This window comes from Candida tropicalis, assembly GCF_000006335.3.
Source record: "Candida tropicalis MYA-3404 genomic scaffold supercont3.7, whole genome shotgun sequence".
In the NCBI taxonomy this organism is placed as follows: Eukaryota; Fungi; Ascomycota; class Pichiomycetes; order Serinales; family Debaryomycetaceae; genus Candida; species Candida tropicalis.
In genome coordinates this window covers 446,827-467,103 of record NW_003020059.1, presented here as the reverse complement: position 1 = coordinate 467,103, position 20,277 = coordinate 446,827, and the positions used below count along the sequence as shown (strand labels likewise).

General features: G+C 31.1%; 8 protein-coding genes across 8 annotated transcripts; 5 read left to right on the top strand and 3 right to left on the bottom strand. All coding sequences in view use genetic code 12, as the record gives it.

Annotated features, from left to right (window-relative positions):
• Positions 1 to 74: 74 nt before the first annotated feature.
• CTRG_05037 (uncharacterized protein) lies at positions 75 to 755 on the bottom strand (the record flags this gene model as incomplete). Its single annotated transcript, XM_002550693.1, has 1 exon — positions 75 to 755. One exon carries the CDS (start codon positions 753 to 755, stop codon positions 75 to 77), a length of 681 nt encoding a protein of 226 aa, XP_002550739.1.
• Positions 756 to 1,333: 578 nt separating this feature from the next.
• CTRG_05036 (uncharacterized protein) lies at positions 1,334 to 2,308 on the top strand (the record flags this gene model as incomplete). Its single annotated transcript, XM_002550692.1, has 1 exon — positions 1,334 to 2,308. One exon carries the CDS (start codon positions 1,334 to 1,336, stop codon positions 2,306 to 2,308), a length of 975 nt encoding a protein of 324 aa, XP_002550738.1.
• A 289-nt stretch (positions 2,309 to 2,597) lies between these two features.
• On the top strand, positions 2,598 to 3,494 carry RPL5 (60S ribosomal protein uL18; the record flags this gene model as incomplete). The annotated part of the gene is made up of 1 exon (XM_002550691.1): positions 2,598 to 3,494. The coding sequence occupies one exon, from the start codon at positions 2,598 to 2,600 to the stop codon at positions 3,492 to 3,494; it is 897 nt and encodes a 298-aa protein (XP_002550737.1).
• A 136-nt stretch (positions 3,495 to 3,630) lies between these two features.
• LPI9 (protein phosphatase regulator) lies at positions 3,631 to 7,758 on the bottom strand (the record flags this gene model as incomplete). The annotated part of the gene is made up of 1 exon (XM_002550690.1): positions 3,631 to 7,758. The coding sequence occupies one exon, from the start codon at positions 7,756 to 7,758 to the stop codon at positions 3,631 to 3,633; it is 4,128 nt and encodes a 1,375-aa protein (XP_002550736.1).
• A 299-nt stretch (positions 7,759 to 8,057) lies between these two features.
• CTRG_05033 (uncharacterized protein) lies at positions 8,058 to 8,519 on the bottom strand (the record flags this gene model as incomplete). Its single annotated transcript, XM_002550689.1, has 1 exon — positions 8,058 to 8,519. One exon carries the CDS (start codon positions 8,517 to 8,519, stop codon positions 8,058 to 8,060), a length of 462 nt encoding a protein of 153 aa, XP_002550735.1.
• Positions 8,520 to 9,625: 1,106 nt separating this feature from the next.
• Positions 9,626 to 10,129, top strand: ISU1 (iron-binding protein; the record flags this gene model as incomplete). The annotated part of the gene is made up of 1 exon (XM_002550688.1): positions 9,626 to 10,129. One exon carries the CDS (start codon positions 9,626 to 9,628, stop codon positions 10,127 to 10,129), a length of 504 nt encoding a protein of 167 aa, XP_002550734.1.
• Positions 10,130 to 17,319: 7,190 nt separating this feature from the next.
• CTRG_05031 (uncharacterized protein) lies at positions 17,320 to 17,808 on the top strand (the record flags this gene model as incomplete). Its single annotated transcript, XM_002550687.1, has 1 exon — positions 17,320 to 17,808. One exon carries the CDS (start codon positions 17,320 to 17,322, stop codon positions 17,806 to 17,808), a length of 489 nt encoding a protein of 162 aa, XP_002550733.1.
• CTRG_05030 (uncharacterized protein) lies at positions 17,591 to 18,181 on the top strand (the record flags this gene model as incomplete). The annotated part of the gene is made up of 1 exon (XM_002550686.1): positions 17,591 to 18,181. The coding sequence occupies one exon, from the start codon at positions 17,591 to 17,593 to the stop codon at positions 18,179 to 18,181; it is 591 nt and encodes a 196-aa protein (XP_002550732.1).
• Positions 18,182 to 20,277: the final 2,096 nt, after the last annotated feature.

Below are 20,277 nucleotides of genomic sequence, written 5' to 3'. Positions count from 1 at the left end.
GAAAAAAAAATACAAATACTTGAAAATGAATAATATATATATATATAAAGTTAACTCTTGATGTAAGGAAAACATCATTTTGTAATTATCACTACATTTGTAGGGTTTGAATTTTCTATAATATATTTAGCGTTAATCATATCATTACCATCTGTTCTTTCAATAGCTTCTTTTTCATTAGATGAAATACCAGCTTCTAAATGTCGTTTAATTATTCTTTGACGAATTAATGATTCAGGAGTTTGAATAAACCATGAATCATCAATGAAATTTCTAATTTTATTCCATTCATTATCTTTAAGAGAAACATAATTTCCTTCAATAATAATAATATCAACAGTATTATCAATTATAATATCGTCTTCTTTTGGATCTTTTAATTTATGATCAAATGATGGAGCTTTAAGTGTAATTGAATGATCAGATAATTGTGATATTAATTTAACAAATGCTTTAGGATTAAAAGTAAATGGAGCACCACGTCTTTTAAAAGCTTCTTCAGAATTAGGTAATTTTTGTAATTCTGATCTATATAAATGAAATCCATCTTGAGGTAATACTATAACATTGGCAAATTTAGATATTTCTTTACTTATTATATTAGCAAATGTAGTTTTTCCTGATCCTGGAGCACCTGCAATAGAAATTAAATATCTTTCATTTGGATGAGTTTTTCTTTTAAGTTCATAATTTGATTTCACTCGATTGGATAATTCTGTAATATCTGTAGTATAGAAAGTATCTTGTTGTGTCATTGGCGGGGTGATTGATGTTGACCATTTGAAATCAAGAACTTGTCGGCCGAAGAATGGACAAAAACAAAAAAAAATTTGTTGAATTCCTGTGTAGCCGATACCGCGGGTTGGAAAAGCGTTTGATGTTGGACTGAGTTTTCGTCATGACATACTGTACAACCCTAGTATAAAGAATTGCCTATAGCGTATGATAAACGATCTTTGGTATTTACCAGTAACTATATATTTGGGAAATACCATGATTTATATTGACTTTTAGGCATAATTTGGGATATCGAATAATTTTTTAGTTTTATTTTGCACCCAATTTAGAACAAAAAATGACGGATATTATTTGAACTTGATGTGAACACAATGGAGTCATTTCTATTCATATACGTCATTTAGGTATATACCATGACTAATTTATCTCCAGTAGTGGGTTCTTTTAATTATTGTATCCTCAATTTAAAGAGTATGTAAATATATCATAGTCGTGTAAATTGCCCATGGATCTCGCAGTTAATTATCACGCTTTTAATATTTCTTGCTGTTTTTTTTCTCAACCAATTATATAGTTAGAATTACATAGCAATCCAATGACACAACAATTCAACAGTATAGATAGAGAAGAAGAAGAAGAAGAACTTTCAAGAGTAACTCCAATTCCATTAGAATCATTAGATGATCTAGATACAACGTCAGATAGTTATTCGACTACTAGTAGTAATAATAATAATAATAATACAACGAAAAAGAAATCATGGATTATACCAACTTTATATAAATTTCAAAAATATAGTGCATATTCATTTGTTTCATTTTTAGGAATTCATGTTTCTTCAGTTATTATAGTACCTATATTACCAATTGATCAAGGGATTAAAGATGAAGTATTTTCTATGGCTAAGGCTATTTATCAATCTATTCCATTATATGAATCAATATGTATATTTGGATCAGTTTCTATTCATTTATTATCAGGAATTGGAATTAGAATATATAGGAAATTAATAATTAATAATAATAAGAAAATTAAAAGAGATATGAACAAAAATTCTAAAGAAAGATTTGAATTGAATAAAATTAAAGATGATGATGATGATATTGGATTTGGAGGATTATCTAATTTATTTGGACTTGGATATAAAAAATCGTTTACTGTTAAATATTTTAAATTAACTCCTTTACAATTTTCAGGATATTTATTAATTCCATTTTTATTATTTCATGGTTATAAATTTAGATTTATTCCATGGGAAATCGAAGGTGATAGTTCATTAATTAATTTAGAATATATTTCATATGTATTAAATTTGAAACATCCTTTATGGAACACATTTGCTTTATGTTCTTTAATTTGGATAATGGCTTATCATTCAACTAATGGTTTATTGAAGCTACAAAATAAATATTCTAAGAATTGGAAGAAAATCGGTTTATCTATTGTTAATGGTATGGGATTCTTAGGAATGTTTGCTGTTTATTTATTTAAAAATAATAAAACTGTTATTGATATAAATGGATTTTTAGGTAAATCATTTGCCAAATATCTTCATTCATTCTGGGTGTAAATATATACAGTCAATATACATGATTATGATACTTGATTTGACTATGCATTTTTGCAGTCTTATTTGTATATTAAAACATATGTTAATTACCCGACATATACCTGCATACAATACCACTTATTGAAAAAATTTTGTGCATCTGGTCGTGTGCTGAATCAAACTGAAAATTTTTTTTTTCTTCTTTAGTTTCTCATGCCATACCCATAGTAATAAAATTCCATCCTTACTTATATTCTTTTTTTTTTTTTTTTTTCTTCTTTCCTCTTCACCATCATTAATAACAACAAAGATGCCTTTCCAAAAAGTCTTGAAGACCTCTGCTTACCACTCCCGTTTCCAAACTCCTTTCCGTAGAAGACAAGAAGGTAAAACCGACTACTACCAAAGAAAGAGATTAGTCACTCAACACAAGGCTAAATACAACACTCCAAAATACAGATTGGTTGTTAGATTCACCAACAAAGACATTATTGCTCAAATTGTCTCTGCTCAAATCACTGGTGATGTTGTTTTCACTGCTGCTTATGCCCATGAATTGCCAAGATACGGTATTAAGCACGGTTTGACTAACTGGTCTGCTGCTTATGCTGTTGGTTTATTGGTTGCCAGAAGAGCTTTGCAAAAATTAGGTTTGGATGAAACTTATACTGGTGTTGAAGAAGTTGAAGGTGAATTTGAATTGACTGAAGCTGTTGAAGATGGTCCAAGACCATTCAAGGTTTTCTTGGATATTGGTTTACAAAGAACTACCACTGGTGCTAGAGTTTTCGGTGTTTTGAAAGGTGCTTCCGATGGTGGTTTGTACGTTCCACATTCTCCAAACAGATTCCCAGGTTGGGATATTGAAGCTGAAGAATTGGATGCTGAATTATTGAGAAAATACATCTTCGGTGGTCACGTTGCTGAATACATGGAAGAATTATTGGATGATGATGAAGAAAAATTCAAATCTATCTTCAAAGGTTACTTGGATGATGAAATTGATTCCGAAGATATTGAAGAAATCTACGCCAATGCTCATGAAGCTATCAGAGCTGACCCATCTTTCAAACCAACTGAAAAGAAATTCACTAAAGAACAATACAAGGCTGAATCTAAGAAATACAGACAAACTAAATTGACTAGAGAAGAAAGAAAAGCTAAGATTGCTGAAAGAATTGCTGAATTCAAAGCTGCTCAAGAATAAGTAGGTTAGTTTTTATTAATTAAATCGATTTCTATTTAATTTACAAAACAAATATAATACTTATTTTTTAATATCCATTTTTATTGTTAAATGTTTCTTTTTTTTTATTTATTTATTTATTTACTCTATTATAAAACTATATATCTTTATTCAGTCTAACTTTTTCTGCAGCATTTAATAACTTATCATAGACTTCATTGACAACTGGATCAACAGTTCTTGGATGTTCATGAGAATCAATAGAATCAGTATCAGATATTTCAACTTCTTCTATAGCTGTAGCATGATCTTGTTTGATAGCATGGTTTTGTTCTTCTTTTGATGGTTTTTGTTGTTGTTGCTTCTGCTGCTGTTGTTCATGATGCTTGACACCATCAATTTTAACACAATGATTGTTAATTCTATCAATTAATTCATTAACATTATCCACACCTTTAGCAGCCATAATAGCATCTCTTAATTCTGCTCCTGATGGCAAGGTATTTAAAATTGGAATATCATCATTTGGCTTTTCGGTATTTTGTTGCTGTAAATAGAATCCAAATTTATGGAATTCACCTTCTTCAATTTCTTGTTCTTTAGCATGAACTGAAGTTGAACTTAAAGAATGCATTAAAACAGGACGCCCGGTCAAATTATCAATAGGGATATTTTTACCATTAGCAGAATCAATAACAACTTGATGTGGAGTTAAGTGGTTATCCTCCTGATCCTTTGGCATTGGTAAGAAATATGAACTTTGTTCTCCTTCTCTATTTACATGAGGAGATAAAATAGGACCAGCAGTGATTAATTCATTGGCATTTTCATGAATATTAATAGTAGGATGCATCAATGGAGCTGATAAACTTGTGTTGGTCTTATCTGGAGTGGAACCAGTACCTATAACTCCACTAGAATCATTCGTAGTGTTTGTAGATTGAGATGGAGTAATTAAAGTCTTTGCATGTTCTTCATACATATGAACCAACTTTTCCAATGTTGAATCTAATAAACAAAATCTGACCAAATTTTCTTTACCTTCAAATGATAATGTACCTTGATTTCTTTGTTCAAATAAAGTATTAATAGTCTTGTGAATATCTTTTCTAATAGCTTTTGTTCTTTCAAAAATAGTTTCTGAAATAAGCTTTTGCATCTTGATTTCATCTTTACCACCTTTATCGGTTTCACGGAACATTTTCTCAGCTGTTTCCATCAACAATGATCCATCAAACATCAAATCTTCTGGTTTATCAGTGGTGTTTTCAAGTGGATATTCAGGTTTTAAAGATCTGTCCATATTTCTCATCAAATAAAATGCAATACGTTGTGATAACTCGTCGGAAATCAAATCATAATCTATATCCAATGCAAACAAAGTATGTGAGTGTTTAACTGCTGAATATAACGCAGCTGCCGAGGTATTAGTCAAGTTTGGATTTCCCAACAATGATACATGAACCAAATGTGGGACTTTAACCAACACTGCGGCAATCAAACCAATTGCCTTTTCAGACAACTCATTAAGATCAAAATGGATTCTCTTCAAATTGGAATATAACGGCAAGAATTTAGCTAAACTGGAAATAATTGCTGGGAAAACTTGTGGAATTGCACTTAAATCCAAAAATCTTAAAGTCTTGACATTGACCATGGCTTGGATCAATTCCGAAGTTTCTTCAACATTCAGTAAACTGGTAGAGTTTAAACTGAAAAATACCAAATGGGAAACACCTTTGTTGAATGCATTAATGAATGGTTGCAATTGACCTTGACTTAAATCATTAAATGCAACATCGACACCAACACATTGTGAATTTGGATCCGTCAACCAATCAGCAACAATTTGTGCCTTGTTTACGCTTAATTCCACACCAGCAATACCCAATCTATAAGTGGTTATCTTAACTGCCTTGTTGATTAATTTTTCAAACACTTCATCGGATAATTTACATCCATTGATGACCAACTCTTCAATACCACCACGTAAAATCAATGATTGAATAAACAATTCCCAATTCATGTTACCACGGATTGAAGTCTCTGGTGTATCTTGCTTGATTCTTTGTTGAGAAATATCCAACTTCTTGATGGTTTTATTCTTGGCCAAAAATTTACATAAATATTTCCATCCCATTTCGTCAATGGCAACATTACGTAAAGATAATTTCTCCAATTGCTTGTTATAAATCAAAGACCCCAAGAAATTCTTCAACATTTCAGTTGTCATTGTAACATTGTCGAAAATAACAGTATTGATAGGGGTGATGGCAATAAAATCACTAAATGATAAAACATCAATCAATGTAGGTTTTGGATTCAACATTTTCAAAACTTCCAAAGGGGCTGTTTTATTCTTAAGTTGTCTGAGAGTAGCTGGAATTGGTAAAATTTCTCTTAAATGACAACATCTAGTATAGATGGTTTCCAAAGAAACAGTACCACCTTCAGTATGAATTTCATCTTCAAAATGTTGTTCATGGACATGCAAAGGACCATCGACTGAAACATCGTTGGCCACGTGTTCATCCACGGCAGTGTCCTTTTCATCATCTTCTTCATCTTCATTTCCTCCCGATCCACCTTCTTTGATTGATCCAATATTTTGATTTTTAAAGGTGGCAACTTCTAAAGCAATTTTCTTGGCCTGTTTATGAGCTTCTTGTGCATGTTTTTCAGCTTCAATCAATGCTTTACGTTGGGCTTCTTCAGCCAAGGCTATTTCTTTATCTGAGTATTGAGATTCCTTAGCATGATTAGTTGGTTGATTATCTTTGTTTTCAACAGAAATACCAAGGTTCAATCTAGGAACAGGAGCATTTATATCTTGAGGAATCAAAACATTACCACGTTTAGGTTTTCTTGCTGGAATTTGCTGTTGTGGATCATGTTCAAGTTTATCAACAGAAAATGCCACACGACGTAATTTAAGGTCTCGTAAATCTTCAATAGTGACTTTTTCACGATTCGGGTTTTTATTTAAAACAACTCTTGGGGTGGTTGTATTGGCGGCAACCACAGATGATCCACGTCTTTTAAAGAATCTTAAACCAGTACCTTCAGATGGCGAACTACTAGGTGATCCATGTTGTTGATGTGGAAAGTGAGGGAGATGTGGGTGGTGATGGTGATGATGATTAGTGTTTTCATCATGGAATGATTCCTTAAATATCGGACTGCCACCATTGGAAGATGATTTTGTATTCAGTGTCTTACGTTTAATAGGAATACCCATTCCAGCAGGAGCTGTTTTTGTCAGTGAGATCAAGTCCTCTTGTTCTTTTTGAGATTTAGTAACGGAACCAACGAATGCAGGGTTAGCATGATGATGATTATCTGTGGTAGGTTGTTGTTGTTGTGGTGGTGGTTGCTGTGATTGAGGAGCTGGTGTTGCCGGGCTGGAATTAGTAGGGGTTGTCTTTGATGACAGGGATCTAAATTTAGATGACAATGAACTAAATAAACCTTTTTTACTGTTTGAACGTGAAACACCGGGTGAGGTAGATGCCGAAGAATTGGTATTATTGGAAGTGCTAGTACTTTGTGATTTCAATACAGATGCTTCTGGGTCATCGTAAGCTAAATCACTAGTTAATGATGGGGGAACAAAATTAATACTTTCTCTTCTTTTTTTAACAGGCTTGGCTTCTGTAGTATTAGTTGGTGTAGTAGTGGCATTTGATGTAGCAATTTGGGCTACTGAAGCAGATGCAGATCGTGAACGACCAATTCTTAATTTACTTAACTTTGAAACTTTTTCTGGTTGTTTCTGAGTGGAAGTAATAGGACTCGATGGTTGTGGTTGTTGTTGCTGTTGTTGTTTTTGGGCTACCGGGGTTGTAGGTTTTGATTTATGTTCTGCTAGTGGTGCAGTTGCAGTTGTCGTTGATTTCTGCTGGTCACCAGTCGCAACCAGCGATGTTTCTTGGGTAGTTTTCAAACTAGTATCAACTTCAATTTTTGGTTTTTCAACTGATGGTTTGTCATTTGTAGAAGGTTGAGATTGTTTAACATCTGACTTAGTAGTGGTATTAGTAGTAGTATTAGTTGAAGAATCTTTTTTTGGTTTATGATCACCTTTATCATCTTTTTGATTGGTTGACATTTTCTTTACCAATTTTTTTGATTTTCCTCTAAATAACCAATCGACATCACCATTAGATACACCGGTTATGATATCTTCTGATTCAGGAGGGATTACTTGATGTGGGTTTGTTGGTTTATCTACCCCACTTGAAGCCTTGGGAATAGGAGTAGATGTATCATTTTGTTGACTAGACATGATACTCTTTTTAAAATAACTATAACTATTTTCAAACTTTGTGGCCAAAAGGGAGATGAGAACAATGAAGGATGGGCCCTAAGTGTAGTTTAATTATCTGTGAATTCGTCAATTGATATGTGATGTAATGAAACGAAGAATTGTGGTTGATTTATATAGAAGGAACTAAAAAAAAAAACAGATAACCGAAGAGATTAAAATAAATAAGTGAAATAAATAAAAAAAAATTGTGATACAGAATATCGTAATGGAATTAATGAAATGAGTGTAAAGTACAGTCTAAATAAATTTTTGATCGTTCAATTGTTTTTTTTTTTAGAATCTAGAAACTGACCCAAATTGAACGGGAAGACTAAATGGGAATACAAATAGAATGATTGTTTGATATTTACGAAATGGTTCTGTTTTTGCCATTTGAAGTTGTCACCAGTTTTAGCAATGAGGTGGGTATTATTATTATTATGATTACGTTTCTTTTCTCTCTGTGTGTGTCTCTCTGTCTCTCTTTCGTCCCCCTGCCGTGGAAAAAGGAAAAAGAATTTAGTTAGCCGTTGGAGAATAGGGGATAGGGGTTGGCGGTGGTGCTGGCGGTGGCGGTGGTGGTGGGAGAGTACCCACACGAGACAAACAGACGGACAGCCCGTGACGGAAGAGAGAAGAATAAATTCTCGCACGGCAACTCGGTCCAAGAAATGGATAATGATGATGAAGATGAAGATGATTTGAAATATATTAAAAAAATGGCTCAGATTTCCATACATTTTGTGGTATATCTTTTTTTTTAAACTTAGTAAAATTCCACATCTATGACATAATGAATTGGTGAATTAATGAATGGTTGGTTGTGTATTTGAATTGCTACAAATATTACTCGACAATTTGAATAATTAGTACAAAACTTTAAGAGAAGAAAAAAGGACCAGACAGTTTATTTTAGTCTCCTCAATCTTATTCTTTGCTTTTTATTATCCATCGCTCTTGTTCAAGACGTGGGGAGAAGGTGAAGGAGAAGGAGACGGAGATGGTGTATTTGAAACAATAGTCCTCCATCTCAATAAACTTTATTCTTTATTTTTGCCTTCCTTATCCAACCTCCTCCTCCTCTTCCTCCTCCTTCTCCTCTATTGTACCCATATGCACATGAAGAATTCATTAATATTAGACAAGATAATCATTATTAATACTGTATACCCTTTCCTCGTGAGGTTTCACGTGATTCATTAAGGAATTCTACCCTGACAGTGACAGGACATTGCTCTGCTAATTAATCATAGTTATTCCCTATTCCCTATTCCCTCTTCTTCTTCTTCTTCTTTCTCTATTGGTGTGGCATATTGTATGTATGAATGGTGACGTAAGATCAAATGAATCATCCTCGCTTCATCTTGGTGACTGTGGGTGCGTGCACGTGTGCTCAAAATTCGGCTCCGACTCCGCAAACGAACAAACAAACAAGAAATAAATAAATAAAAGAGGGGTATATTTCCCGTGACTGGAATAAACCCGCACGGCACCCACACACCAATACATTACATGAGTAAAACGCACTTTGATTTTTGAGATAATCACACATTTCTGTTTATATTGTTAGTCGTGTGCACTGGACCAAAAAGTTCTTTTTTTCTCTCTCTTTAGTATTAAAATTACGTACTCGCACGCACTGACATTTCACACACTTCACACACACTTCACACACACACAGAATTTTTTTTTACTCTCTTCTTCTTTTTTTCAGTTAGTTTTTCTTTATCTAAAATTTTATTCCTTCTTTGAAATTAATTTACTTTTCATTATTTTTACATTTTAACAGTTTTATTTATTTAATTTATTTAATTTACTTATTCATTAATTCACTTACTAATACATAATGTTATCAAGATCAATTTTATCTACTGCTAAGAGATCATTAATACCTATAACAACAAGACAAATCCTTCCAACCATTTCTACATCAATCATCAGAAGAACAACATCAATTAGATTTTATCATGAAAATGTTATTGATCATTATGAAAACCCAAGAAATGTAGGGACATTAAATAAAGATGATATTAGTGTTGGTACTGGATTAGTTGGTGCTCCAGCATGTGGAGATGTTATGAGATTACAAATTCAAGTTGATCCTGAATCAGGTGTGATTACTAATGCTAGATTTAAAACTTTTGGTTGTGGTTCAGCAATTGCAAGTTCTTCTTATGCTACTGAATTAGTTAAAGGTAAAACTCTTGATGAAGCTTTAGAAATTAAAAATACTTATATTGCTAAAGAATTAAATCTTCCTCCTGTTAAACTTCATTGTTCTATGTTGGCTGAAGATGCTATCAAATCAGCTATTAAAGATTACAAGAGTAAGAAATTAGCAAGAGATTAAGTAAAAGAATTATAATAGGTTATTTTAATAATGAGTGGAATGAGTTGAGGGTCAATCTAGTTGTTGATTTATGTAGTTGATGTTGTGTTTTTTTTGAATGTGTTTTGTAGTTGCAGTTGCAGTTGCAGTTGTAGTGTTTTTTTTTTTGATATATATAGCTATATTAATTCAATAAGAGGAGAAATTATTTATTTATTATTTGAAAGATTTGAAAAATCACCTGAAATTATGTAATACCCGAAAGGAGAATATGCCAAAAGAGAATACTACACTTGTTAATGATGAAATACATTGGTCAATACTTGGTCTATTCATACCATTGTATCTTTAACAAATGTTACTTTACTGCGATTGGTTCAAAACAAATTAACATACAGGTGATGTTAGGAGCAATTTAATGATTCATAATTTTATTTCCCATGTGCGTCAAACTCTAATTGGCTTTTCTTCTTCCTCTTCTTATTCTTCTTCTTCTTCTTGTTGCACTTGCATTGATTGATTGATTAATTAATTTTCTTTTGCTATATCGGAGGTTGCACTGCCGAAATAGGAAAAGTCCCGAGATTAGGATTAATGAAAAAAAAAAAAATTTTTTTTTGCTTTTATTTAAACCAATAATTGAAAAGATCTCGAATTGAATAAAAAGATTATTAATTAGATAAAATTTATTTGTCAAGAATAATAGACAAATTAAGAAAATGAACATTTAGTTATTGACTGACTTGGTAATACCTTTGAATTAATTAATTACAAGTCTATACTCTCTCAGTAACTTATTATAAATTACTCTCAAATTAGAATTAACCATTGATTAAAGATCCTGTATTTCGATGCAAGGTATTAACTAAATTTTTTTTTAAAGTTATTCAATAACAAAATATTCAATTAATCTGGTGAATTCTTGTATATTCATATGCAAGTAGTATAAACGACAAAGTCACGTCCTATTTCTAAACAGTGGCATGATGATGATGATGGTGATGATTATGATGATTGATTTATTATACATTATTATTAGCCATAATAATATCATCATTCAACTCAATACACTGTCTTATTTTAATTATCACCTACAAAACCGAAATTTCATGGTGACTACCCTTGTAATCAAAAAAAAAAAAAAAATCCGGGGGGGGGGGGGGGGGGTATGAAAATGTGTAATTTCCAAAAAAAAACTATCGGTTTAGACACGAATGTTGATGTAGATTTGCACTTTGTTGAAAATTACGAAATCACACTACTATTTGATTATTATACGAGTAGAGTTTATATACATATTTGATTGTATATATACATTGCTTCATGATGATGGAATTATAATGATTATGAGAGTTTTTGTTTATTTTCAAAATAACAATTTTTTGTAAAAAAATCAATGTAAATATTGGTATGAAAGTGATTATCAAGTGTCCTCTAAGTCGATTATTAAAATGATACTGAAATAGGGGAAACTTACTGTATCAACAAGATGGAGACATTTTCATCTACACACTTAGATGAATTATCAATATAGATTGAATTTTTTTCAACTTTTTAATGGATATAATACCTCGGATATTCACCTGAATTATACTTATACTTATACTTATACTTTTGCCTTTTTATTCGAGTTTCATAGTTTCAATATATTGCAACCTTACATAATCTATAGTAAAACCCAAATAAAAAAAAAAAAAGAAGTTGAGTAGTTTTAAATTATCCACAAATGATATCATACAACATGAAATATAGTACATTTTCCATCTACGCCTGAAACTCTAATTCCAGGAACATTCAATTACAAAATAAAAATAGAAAGAACAATTTCCGATGGTGAAAAGTCGGATATTATTATCAATTACTTAAATCGGGAATGGCCATTTTTTTTTACGGAATCCTACTGTATCTTTGTTATTTTGTGATATTCAAACATGATGAACTCGGAAAAAAATATCTATCTAGATACATATTTCACAAAAGTTATTATTGTTGTTGTTGTTGATACCTGCATGATATTAGAGAAAGAGGGAATACCGAGGTACATAGATTTTTTTTTATGTAAGATATTACAAACCGGGAAAAGTGGATTATGAAGAAGAAGAAGAAGAAGAAGAAGAATGAAAGAAATCGGTTGGAAATTGTCCCCCCAATTTTAAAATTCATAACAATAATAATAGTATAAGGTCCTTATTCTTCTTCTTGATGTTATGATAAATATCCGATTTAAATATGGTCTAAGTTTATAAACTAGAAATCACAATATGGTACAAAGATTAAGTGATGATACATTATTTTTCAGTTTTCAGTTTTCAGTTTTCATGACGGAAATATGGATATTGAAATTAGGGTTTTTAACCAACGATGTTTCAATAATACGGAAATATAACATTTGATGGATATATACAGATCTATCTATTCTTGGAACAATTGAAATAACACGGCTTTATTCATTACTACTACTATCATTCTATATTTCTCAGGGAATGGATTTTTAAATGAGAGAAAGAAAGGAGGAGGGGACCAGGAGGAAAAGAAGTTTGGGGGAACATTTCATAGTAATTTTTGTAACATATTCTATTTGGAGTTAATTGTAATTACTGAATTTTTACTAATTTTAACCTATACTTAATTATTGGATTTTAGTATATGATTGAATCAAATAAAAAAACAAATTATACGAATACAGTTGACTTATGTGGCTTTTTTTTTAAAAGAAAATGATTACATAAACTTGTGATAGTTTCTACATATTTTATTTTGAATATCTCGGGAAAGAAATGATAATTATTTGATTCCGAATTTTTTATGAATTATCAACAACAATACTAATTAAACTTTTTAGTCAATTGGTAGTAATAATTTAGGTTCCAAATCGAATTGCAAAATTTTTTCTTAAAAAAAATAAAATAAAAAAAAAACTTCAAAGGGGAAAGCAACTGTAGATGTTTCTTTTTCATTATTATTATTTGATTCTAGATCTATTGCTAAATATATATATATCAATTCACAATGATATTATAGCAATTATTAGAACTTAGTTATGGTGTATATCTTATGAATTGATGTATGTACATAATACATACAAGGAAAGAATAACCTTACCAGAAGAAATATTTCTAACAAATTTGATGGATAAAGGAAATTCTAGAATATAAACTAACCATTTCTAAAGTTTATTAACCCCTATTCTTCTTCTTCTTTTTCTGCCTCATGTAATTAAAGACACATTCATAACTCAAATGTTTGATATTGTTTCCAATTCAAAGATTTCCGAAAAGTGAAACAAACACGGTTATGAATAACATGATATTATGAGAAATTTCTTAATTATCTCCTTCATAATATTTCTCTGAAATTTTATATTTATCGGAAACTAATAACGAAGAGATCTCCGATCTTAACTAAAGTATATTACGTAGTCCAAGATAAATCCAATTGTTTAGGTAATACTTTCCATATTTGAATTTTTTTTTTGACAAATAGATAGATAAATCAACAAACAAATCTGATCTTTCTAAGAAACTTTATTCATGCACGTTTTTTATTTATTTTCATTGTTAACAGTTGGTTTTAACTATTTAGTAATAGACAAACCCATTGAAAAGGGCTATGCAATAAAATATTTCGGAATCGGATTATAATTCATAAAAATTCTTTTTTTTTTTACCATAATAGTTGATTCAAAAATATTATTATACAGTATCATGAATATTTTGCGCTTTTTCTTTGAAGGGGGTTTACTAATCTTTGAATAATGTTTAAAATAACATTTTGTGATAATTTTATAAAGAATGAAAAAAAAAAGAATTATGCATTTTAATTGAATAAGCCACATATTGACACAGATTCATTAAGAATACAAGGAATCAATGGAGAGATTCATGTCATTTACAGCAATGTTGATATTGATTCTATTAGGACTTTATCCAAAGGGATCAAAGGGAATTATTCTAAAAAAGAAAATATCAATATCAATAGCAAAATCAATAGCAATAGCAATAGCAATAGATATTTCATAACCTTTTTATTGAATAATATCTCAGGTTGATAAGTTTTATCTATCAAATATCTTTTCTTTTTACCCATCATAGCCGTTAAAAGCAAGAACCAAATATTGGTAGAGTTGATAAAAGACACGAATAGAAGTTTAGAGATATCAAAACGGTATGAAGTAGAAGAAATAGAAGAAGCAGTTATTTTAGAAAAAAATTCGTAAGTCATTATCAAAAATTTATTTAAAAATTACGTAAACTACCACCACTACTACTCTTCTGTATGCGTTTGGGTTAAGACATACATATGTAGACAAATGTGATAATGGATTCGTAAGTTGACTTACTTGTCTATGATGATGTTGAATGAATTATATTATTTATGATGTAAGACTTATTATTGATATCGAATATTTACAGTAGTTTATTTTCATTTCCGGAAAATGACGTATGTGATTGAGATTAATATTAGAAACTTTTGAATATAGGTTTCATATGGAAATACGATTAAATCTGTAATAATACGGCTATATACCATTACAGGATATACAATATCATGTAGATGTATATTTATCAAGATTTCCGAAGGGACACAATAATAACTACAACGACTGTGGTAGTTTTAGTTTTAGTTGTAGTGGTGGAGTATGTGAGAGTAGTTTCATAACCATTGATTTGATTCTGTTTCATCATTATCCACTTTTTATGCTTATATTATCACAAAGTCGGAAATCATCAAGATGTCACAATCGATGAAAAAGGGGATCTTCACTTTTTTCATGCAGAATCTTTCGTCAATTGTCTCTTTATTTTTTTTAAGTATATATTTCCAATTAGTAATTTTATATTAAAAAAACACCATTGAATTTTGCGTTCTTGTTGGAAAATTATTATAATTGTATTACAAAATCATCTCTAATGATAGATACTATAGTTACACTACGGACATTATTATCCATTATCAACTAGTTTTGTTCAATAAGCATTATGTAGTTCGGATATCGTAAACAAACAAAAAAAAAAAAGAGATCCACTATCATCGGATATTTAGTAAATGTAATAATAAACTTTCTTTCATATGATGATATAGATTCGAAAGATAAAATGAAATATACTTTTTAATCCTGTCAACGGTATAACGTTGAATAAGCTAAAAATAAATCAAACTCCGGAAGAAGAATACTGACATGAATCGTCATCCCCGGGGGAAGAAAGATACTATTACCTTAAATAGTTTAATCAAAAAAAAAAAAAAATTGCAACCTCCTTCGGGTCTAGAGAATCGTCATCATCATCATCATCAACCGTACGACGGAGGAATGTGGGTGAAAAAAGTATAAAGTATAAAGTATAAAATAGATACTATTTTTTTGTATCCGATACCCCAGAAGATTGAATACAATATAATGTCACGCAAATGAAATAGAAGGTTTTTTTTTGGGTTATTGTATTTACTACTATAAAGAAGCTTTTTGGTCACATTGATTCTATATGATTCGGTCGGCAATGACTTATTAATAAAGTTACTGTGGTAATTTCTTTTATAAGAAATTAGACCCGAGGCTGGACCCCCCCTCCAGTTTTCCCTTTTTACCCATATATCCCATAACTCTCTTAAATATTCCACTAAAAAAATAATAGAGGATAAGCCTAGATAGATAGAGAAGAATCTCCTTCTTGACTTCTCTTCTCCACTTTGTATCCGTTTCGTACATCAACAGGTCTTTAAATGATTAACCCAGAAGAAAGAATGACTCTTTAGAGTAATTTCTTTTTTCTTTTAACCTATCTACATATCTATCTATCTGTCTATTACAAATAGTTTCAAAACCTCCTTGCTTTCCTATATTGTAGTTGTTTAATTCTTCAAGTCTGGACTTTGTTTCTTTTTTGATTAGTATTAAAGGGCGGAACTAATGGGATCATCAATAAAGAAGAACAAGCCATGTTGATATGGATGGATCAGATTTCTTTTATTGCTACAAATATCAAGGTGATAATAGTAGAAGATTGTGATTGTGATTGCTTTCCGATGAGTAAAAGTACAATTATTGCAAAAACAACAATAACAACAACAAGAAGGTTATAACCCAAATGTTTGATTTCTAATAAAATCCGCAATTTGGTTTAATTTCAAAAATCGGAATTCGGGAATTTCGCTTTTAACGGAAAAAAAAAAAGAAATCTTCACTTTGCTCATCCTGCCTGTCTGCCGTTCTATATGCAGGCGACTCATAATCCTTTTCTGTGTATTTCTAATCGCTTCTTCTTCTTCTTTTGGGCCCCTCTATCCTTCCCCCTTTTTTTAATTTATTTTGACCATATGCTTAGTAAGTATGGGATAATGCACATGTAGTCATCATTTGGAAATTATGATGGTCCGACTGGATTAGAAGATTCTTGGTGTTGAGCTGAAACGACAAGAAAAAGATAAGAGTGAAATTGACCAAGAGTATACGGCGGTGTGAATGATTGAATAAGCTGATGAATAATATTATAATAGAGTCGAGTTGGCGTAAAAGCAGATGTAGATGTAGGTAGTGATGGTGGTAGTCGTAGTCCTAATAGTAATACTAGAAGGTGAAACGGAAATTTGAAATTTGCTGACATCATCGGCCGATAATTCAAAAAAATTTTTTCTTGGTGAGTTCCGCGCTGAATCGGATGTTGCCCATAAACTTTCCACCCGCCGCCAACATCGACGGGGGGACTACGACGATCACGACCACGACCACCACCACGACCACGACGACCACCCCGCCAAGCGCAAACGAGTGCAAGTGAAAAGAAAAGAAAAAATAAGAATAACCATTTATTGTTATTTCCGCGTTGATAATGCACGAGGTGAAAATAAACAAACTCACTTGATGCACAATGTAAACCAACTTAATTATTGGATGAACAAAAACCAAAAGACTAAAAATTTTGGGTTATTAATAAGTTTGTCATAATTGACAATTAGAGGAAAGGAGAGGGAAATTCTAGATCCGTACGGGAAATACACCCAGCTAGATTTTGTGTTACATTCTAAAAAAAATTCACTCGGGTTTATAGTTAATTATCTATTACTCATACCAGAATCAACAAATATAAATAACCTCAAATATTTCCTAAAAATTTTCAAAATAATTCTTTTTCATTTTAACCATTATCATTACCAATCAATAATTATCACTACTACTACTACTACCACCACGACTACGACTACATTTGTTAACAATGTCATCCTCACAACAATTATCTTTTGCTCAAACTTATATTTTAGCTAGCAAAGTTAGAAACAAGTTAACTAAAGAAGCTCAATCACCAAAATCTTCATTAAGAAACTTGGTTGTTCAAGCTAATATGTTAGATAACATCATGGATTATATCAGTGAAGAAACCACTAGAAGAACTAGAGAATATGAATCAATTAGAAAACAAAAATCATCTTCAGTTCAATTTGCTCCTTCTCCTTTAAGATCAAACTATAAAACTTCCATTACTGAATATGAAATCGATGAAGACTCTTCTGATGATGAAGATTACTCCGATGAAGAAATGGAAGATTCTTCCGATGATGATGAAGATGAAGAATTATTGCAACCACAACAACATCAACCACAACAACAACCAGAAAGTGTTTACTACGAAGAAGTCGATGAAGAAGAAGAAGAATCCGAAGAAGAAGAACAATCTGAAAACTTCATCTTGTTATTCAGAAGATGAATCCGATGATGATTATTATATCTATTCCGATGAAGATATTGTTAAAGAAGAACAAATCCCAAGATCATTACCAATTACTTCATTCAATACTTTGCCAACCATTGATTTATCATTAGATACTATTACTGAAGAAGAAGAAGAAGAATTACCTGAATTAGCTGAAAATTATTCATCAAGTGAAGAAGACGAAGAAGAAGAAGTATTATTATATGATTTGAATAGAATTAATCTTTCTAATTCTTCAAATGCTTCTACTACTCATAATGAAAAGAAACCAAATACTGAATTTGAATTATCATCAACCACTCCAGCAGATCATCAACCAATTAGTTTATTCAGACATGAAAATATCTCATTAGAACATGTTTTCTAGATGCTACAACAATTTTCTCAATGACGATTATTTACAATTACTACTAATGATGACGATGATGATGATTACGACTATTTTAATGACAGTTTATTAGTTCCTTAACGATTATGATTTTTTTTTTTCTTTACATATATATATATTTATTTCACTTCATACAATTTTTTATAGATTTTTATTTTTAATAGATTTTCATTTTTACATTACTTGAGAAGATACTTTGATCAATTGTGTAGATCTTTTATTTAACTCCTATTATTTTTGAATTATAAATCCGGGACCGAAATTTTAGTTAACCGATATTGCACCCAATGTCAAAATATTACTACTGCTACTAAAAAAAAAAAAAGAAAAAGTTTGTACGTTTGTACGTTTGCTATTTGCGTTTATGGATATGTTTCTAAGCCACATTCATAAAAAAAAGGAGAAGAAGAATGTGTTGAAGAATAGAATAGTCATTAGGATTCTTTATTGTTGTTCAAGGGCTTATATCAAATAATACAAAACAAAAGAAATGAAAAACTCATCCAGGTCATCTTTTGTTATTGTTAAAGAAAAGTTACCCGTATGATATCATACGTTGATATCATATGTTCTATATTATTCTTATTCTCATTCTTATACTTATTATTATAAAGGATATATGGAAAACATGGCTTGAACAATGTAAAAAAAATAAAGAGAAAATAATAATAAATCAGGCCCAGATCTCTCAAAACGGGCGGAAACTATTATAAATCAACCACAACCCCCTATTGCAGATTTACTAACAGTTTTATTTGATGACTTATACTTGCTTACTTACTTGCTTGCTTAGTCTTTTGTTAGGAAAGAGTTTAACATGAAAAATTAAAGTTGTTGTCATCATTTGCTCATAACAACCAGAAACTTGTAGTGACTAATCTGATGAGTAAGAAGGTTAAGATATACAACTCTATTTCAACACACACACACACACTCTCTCACATATGAGTGGTTTAACGATGTGTGATTAAATTTGTAATACTTACCCCAAGACTATTTCCCCCGGGGCGATGTAAGTTTCATAACATCTAAGCCATGGAATAACCACCACGACCACGACCACGACGACCACCACAACAACAGCAAGAGATAATGATGATGATGATCAATATGCTTGCTTGCTTGCTTGTCAAAGTCCTATAAGGAGTTAGACCCCTTGGATCTTTTGTGCCATCGGCTGATTATTAATTAAATTCATCAATTAAATTCACTCAATTATTTTATGGGTGCGTTACCCGTAAATCTCGGATGGAGTTTATTTCGTGGATTATCTCCGGCTAACACCAATGACAAAAAATAAAAAAAAAAAAATATCGCGCATATAAACTCACATCTTCTCCATGCAAGGTTAAAATTAATCCGATGGTAGCTGCGCTATTAACAACAACAACAACAACAACCCACCATCCCATTACACACTCGAAGGCACGAGTGAGTATTCGGTGCCGATTTAAGAAATTAACCTTTTGTTGTTGTTCTTTTTACCCCAGACTTTGTAAATACAGAACAATGAAACATGTATGGTATTCTATAGTACAATCACGTATATATTTATGTGTGTGTATTATTAATTTATATAGCCGTGGTTGTTACATTATTTCACATCTATGGATAGATACAAAATAGGAGTATCGGTTGAATCAAATTACTATTCAAATATTAGCGGGTATATATTGTATATATTTATTTATACACCCCGCTCCCGCTCCCTCTCTCTCTCTCTCTCTCTCTCTCTCTCTCTCTCTCTCTCCTGGTTATATCTTTTTAATACCTTCAATCAACCCATCTTGTTCATCTTGTCCTATTTCTTCATCACCTTCAGTGGTAGCTAAACCTTGTTCAAATATTTGTTTACCAGTTAATTTCCCATTATGCATTTTAATAAATCTTTGTTTATCAATTTCTTCAAATTTCATTTCTTTTCTAAAATCATTTCTCCATTTAGTCCACAGTTCAATAGTTACTTTAGTACCTTGGAATTTTTGTTGTTCTTTTAATTCTTTTTCTCTTCTTTTTAATTCAAATTCTTGATTTTTCAAATTTAATTTATTTTCCCAATAATGATTCTGCTTCTT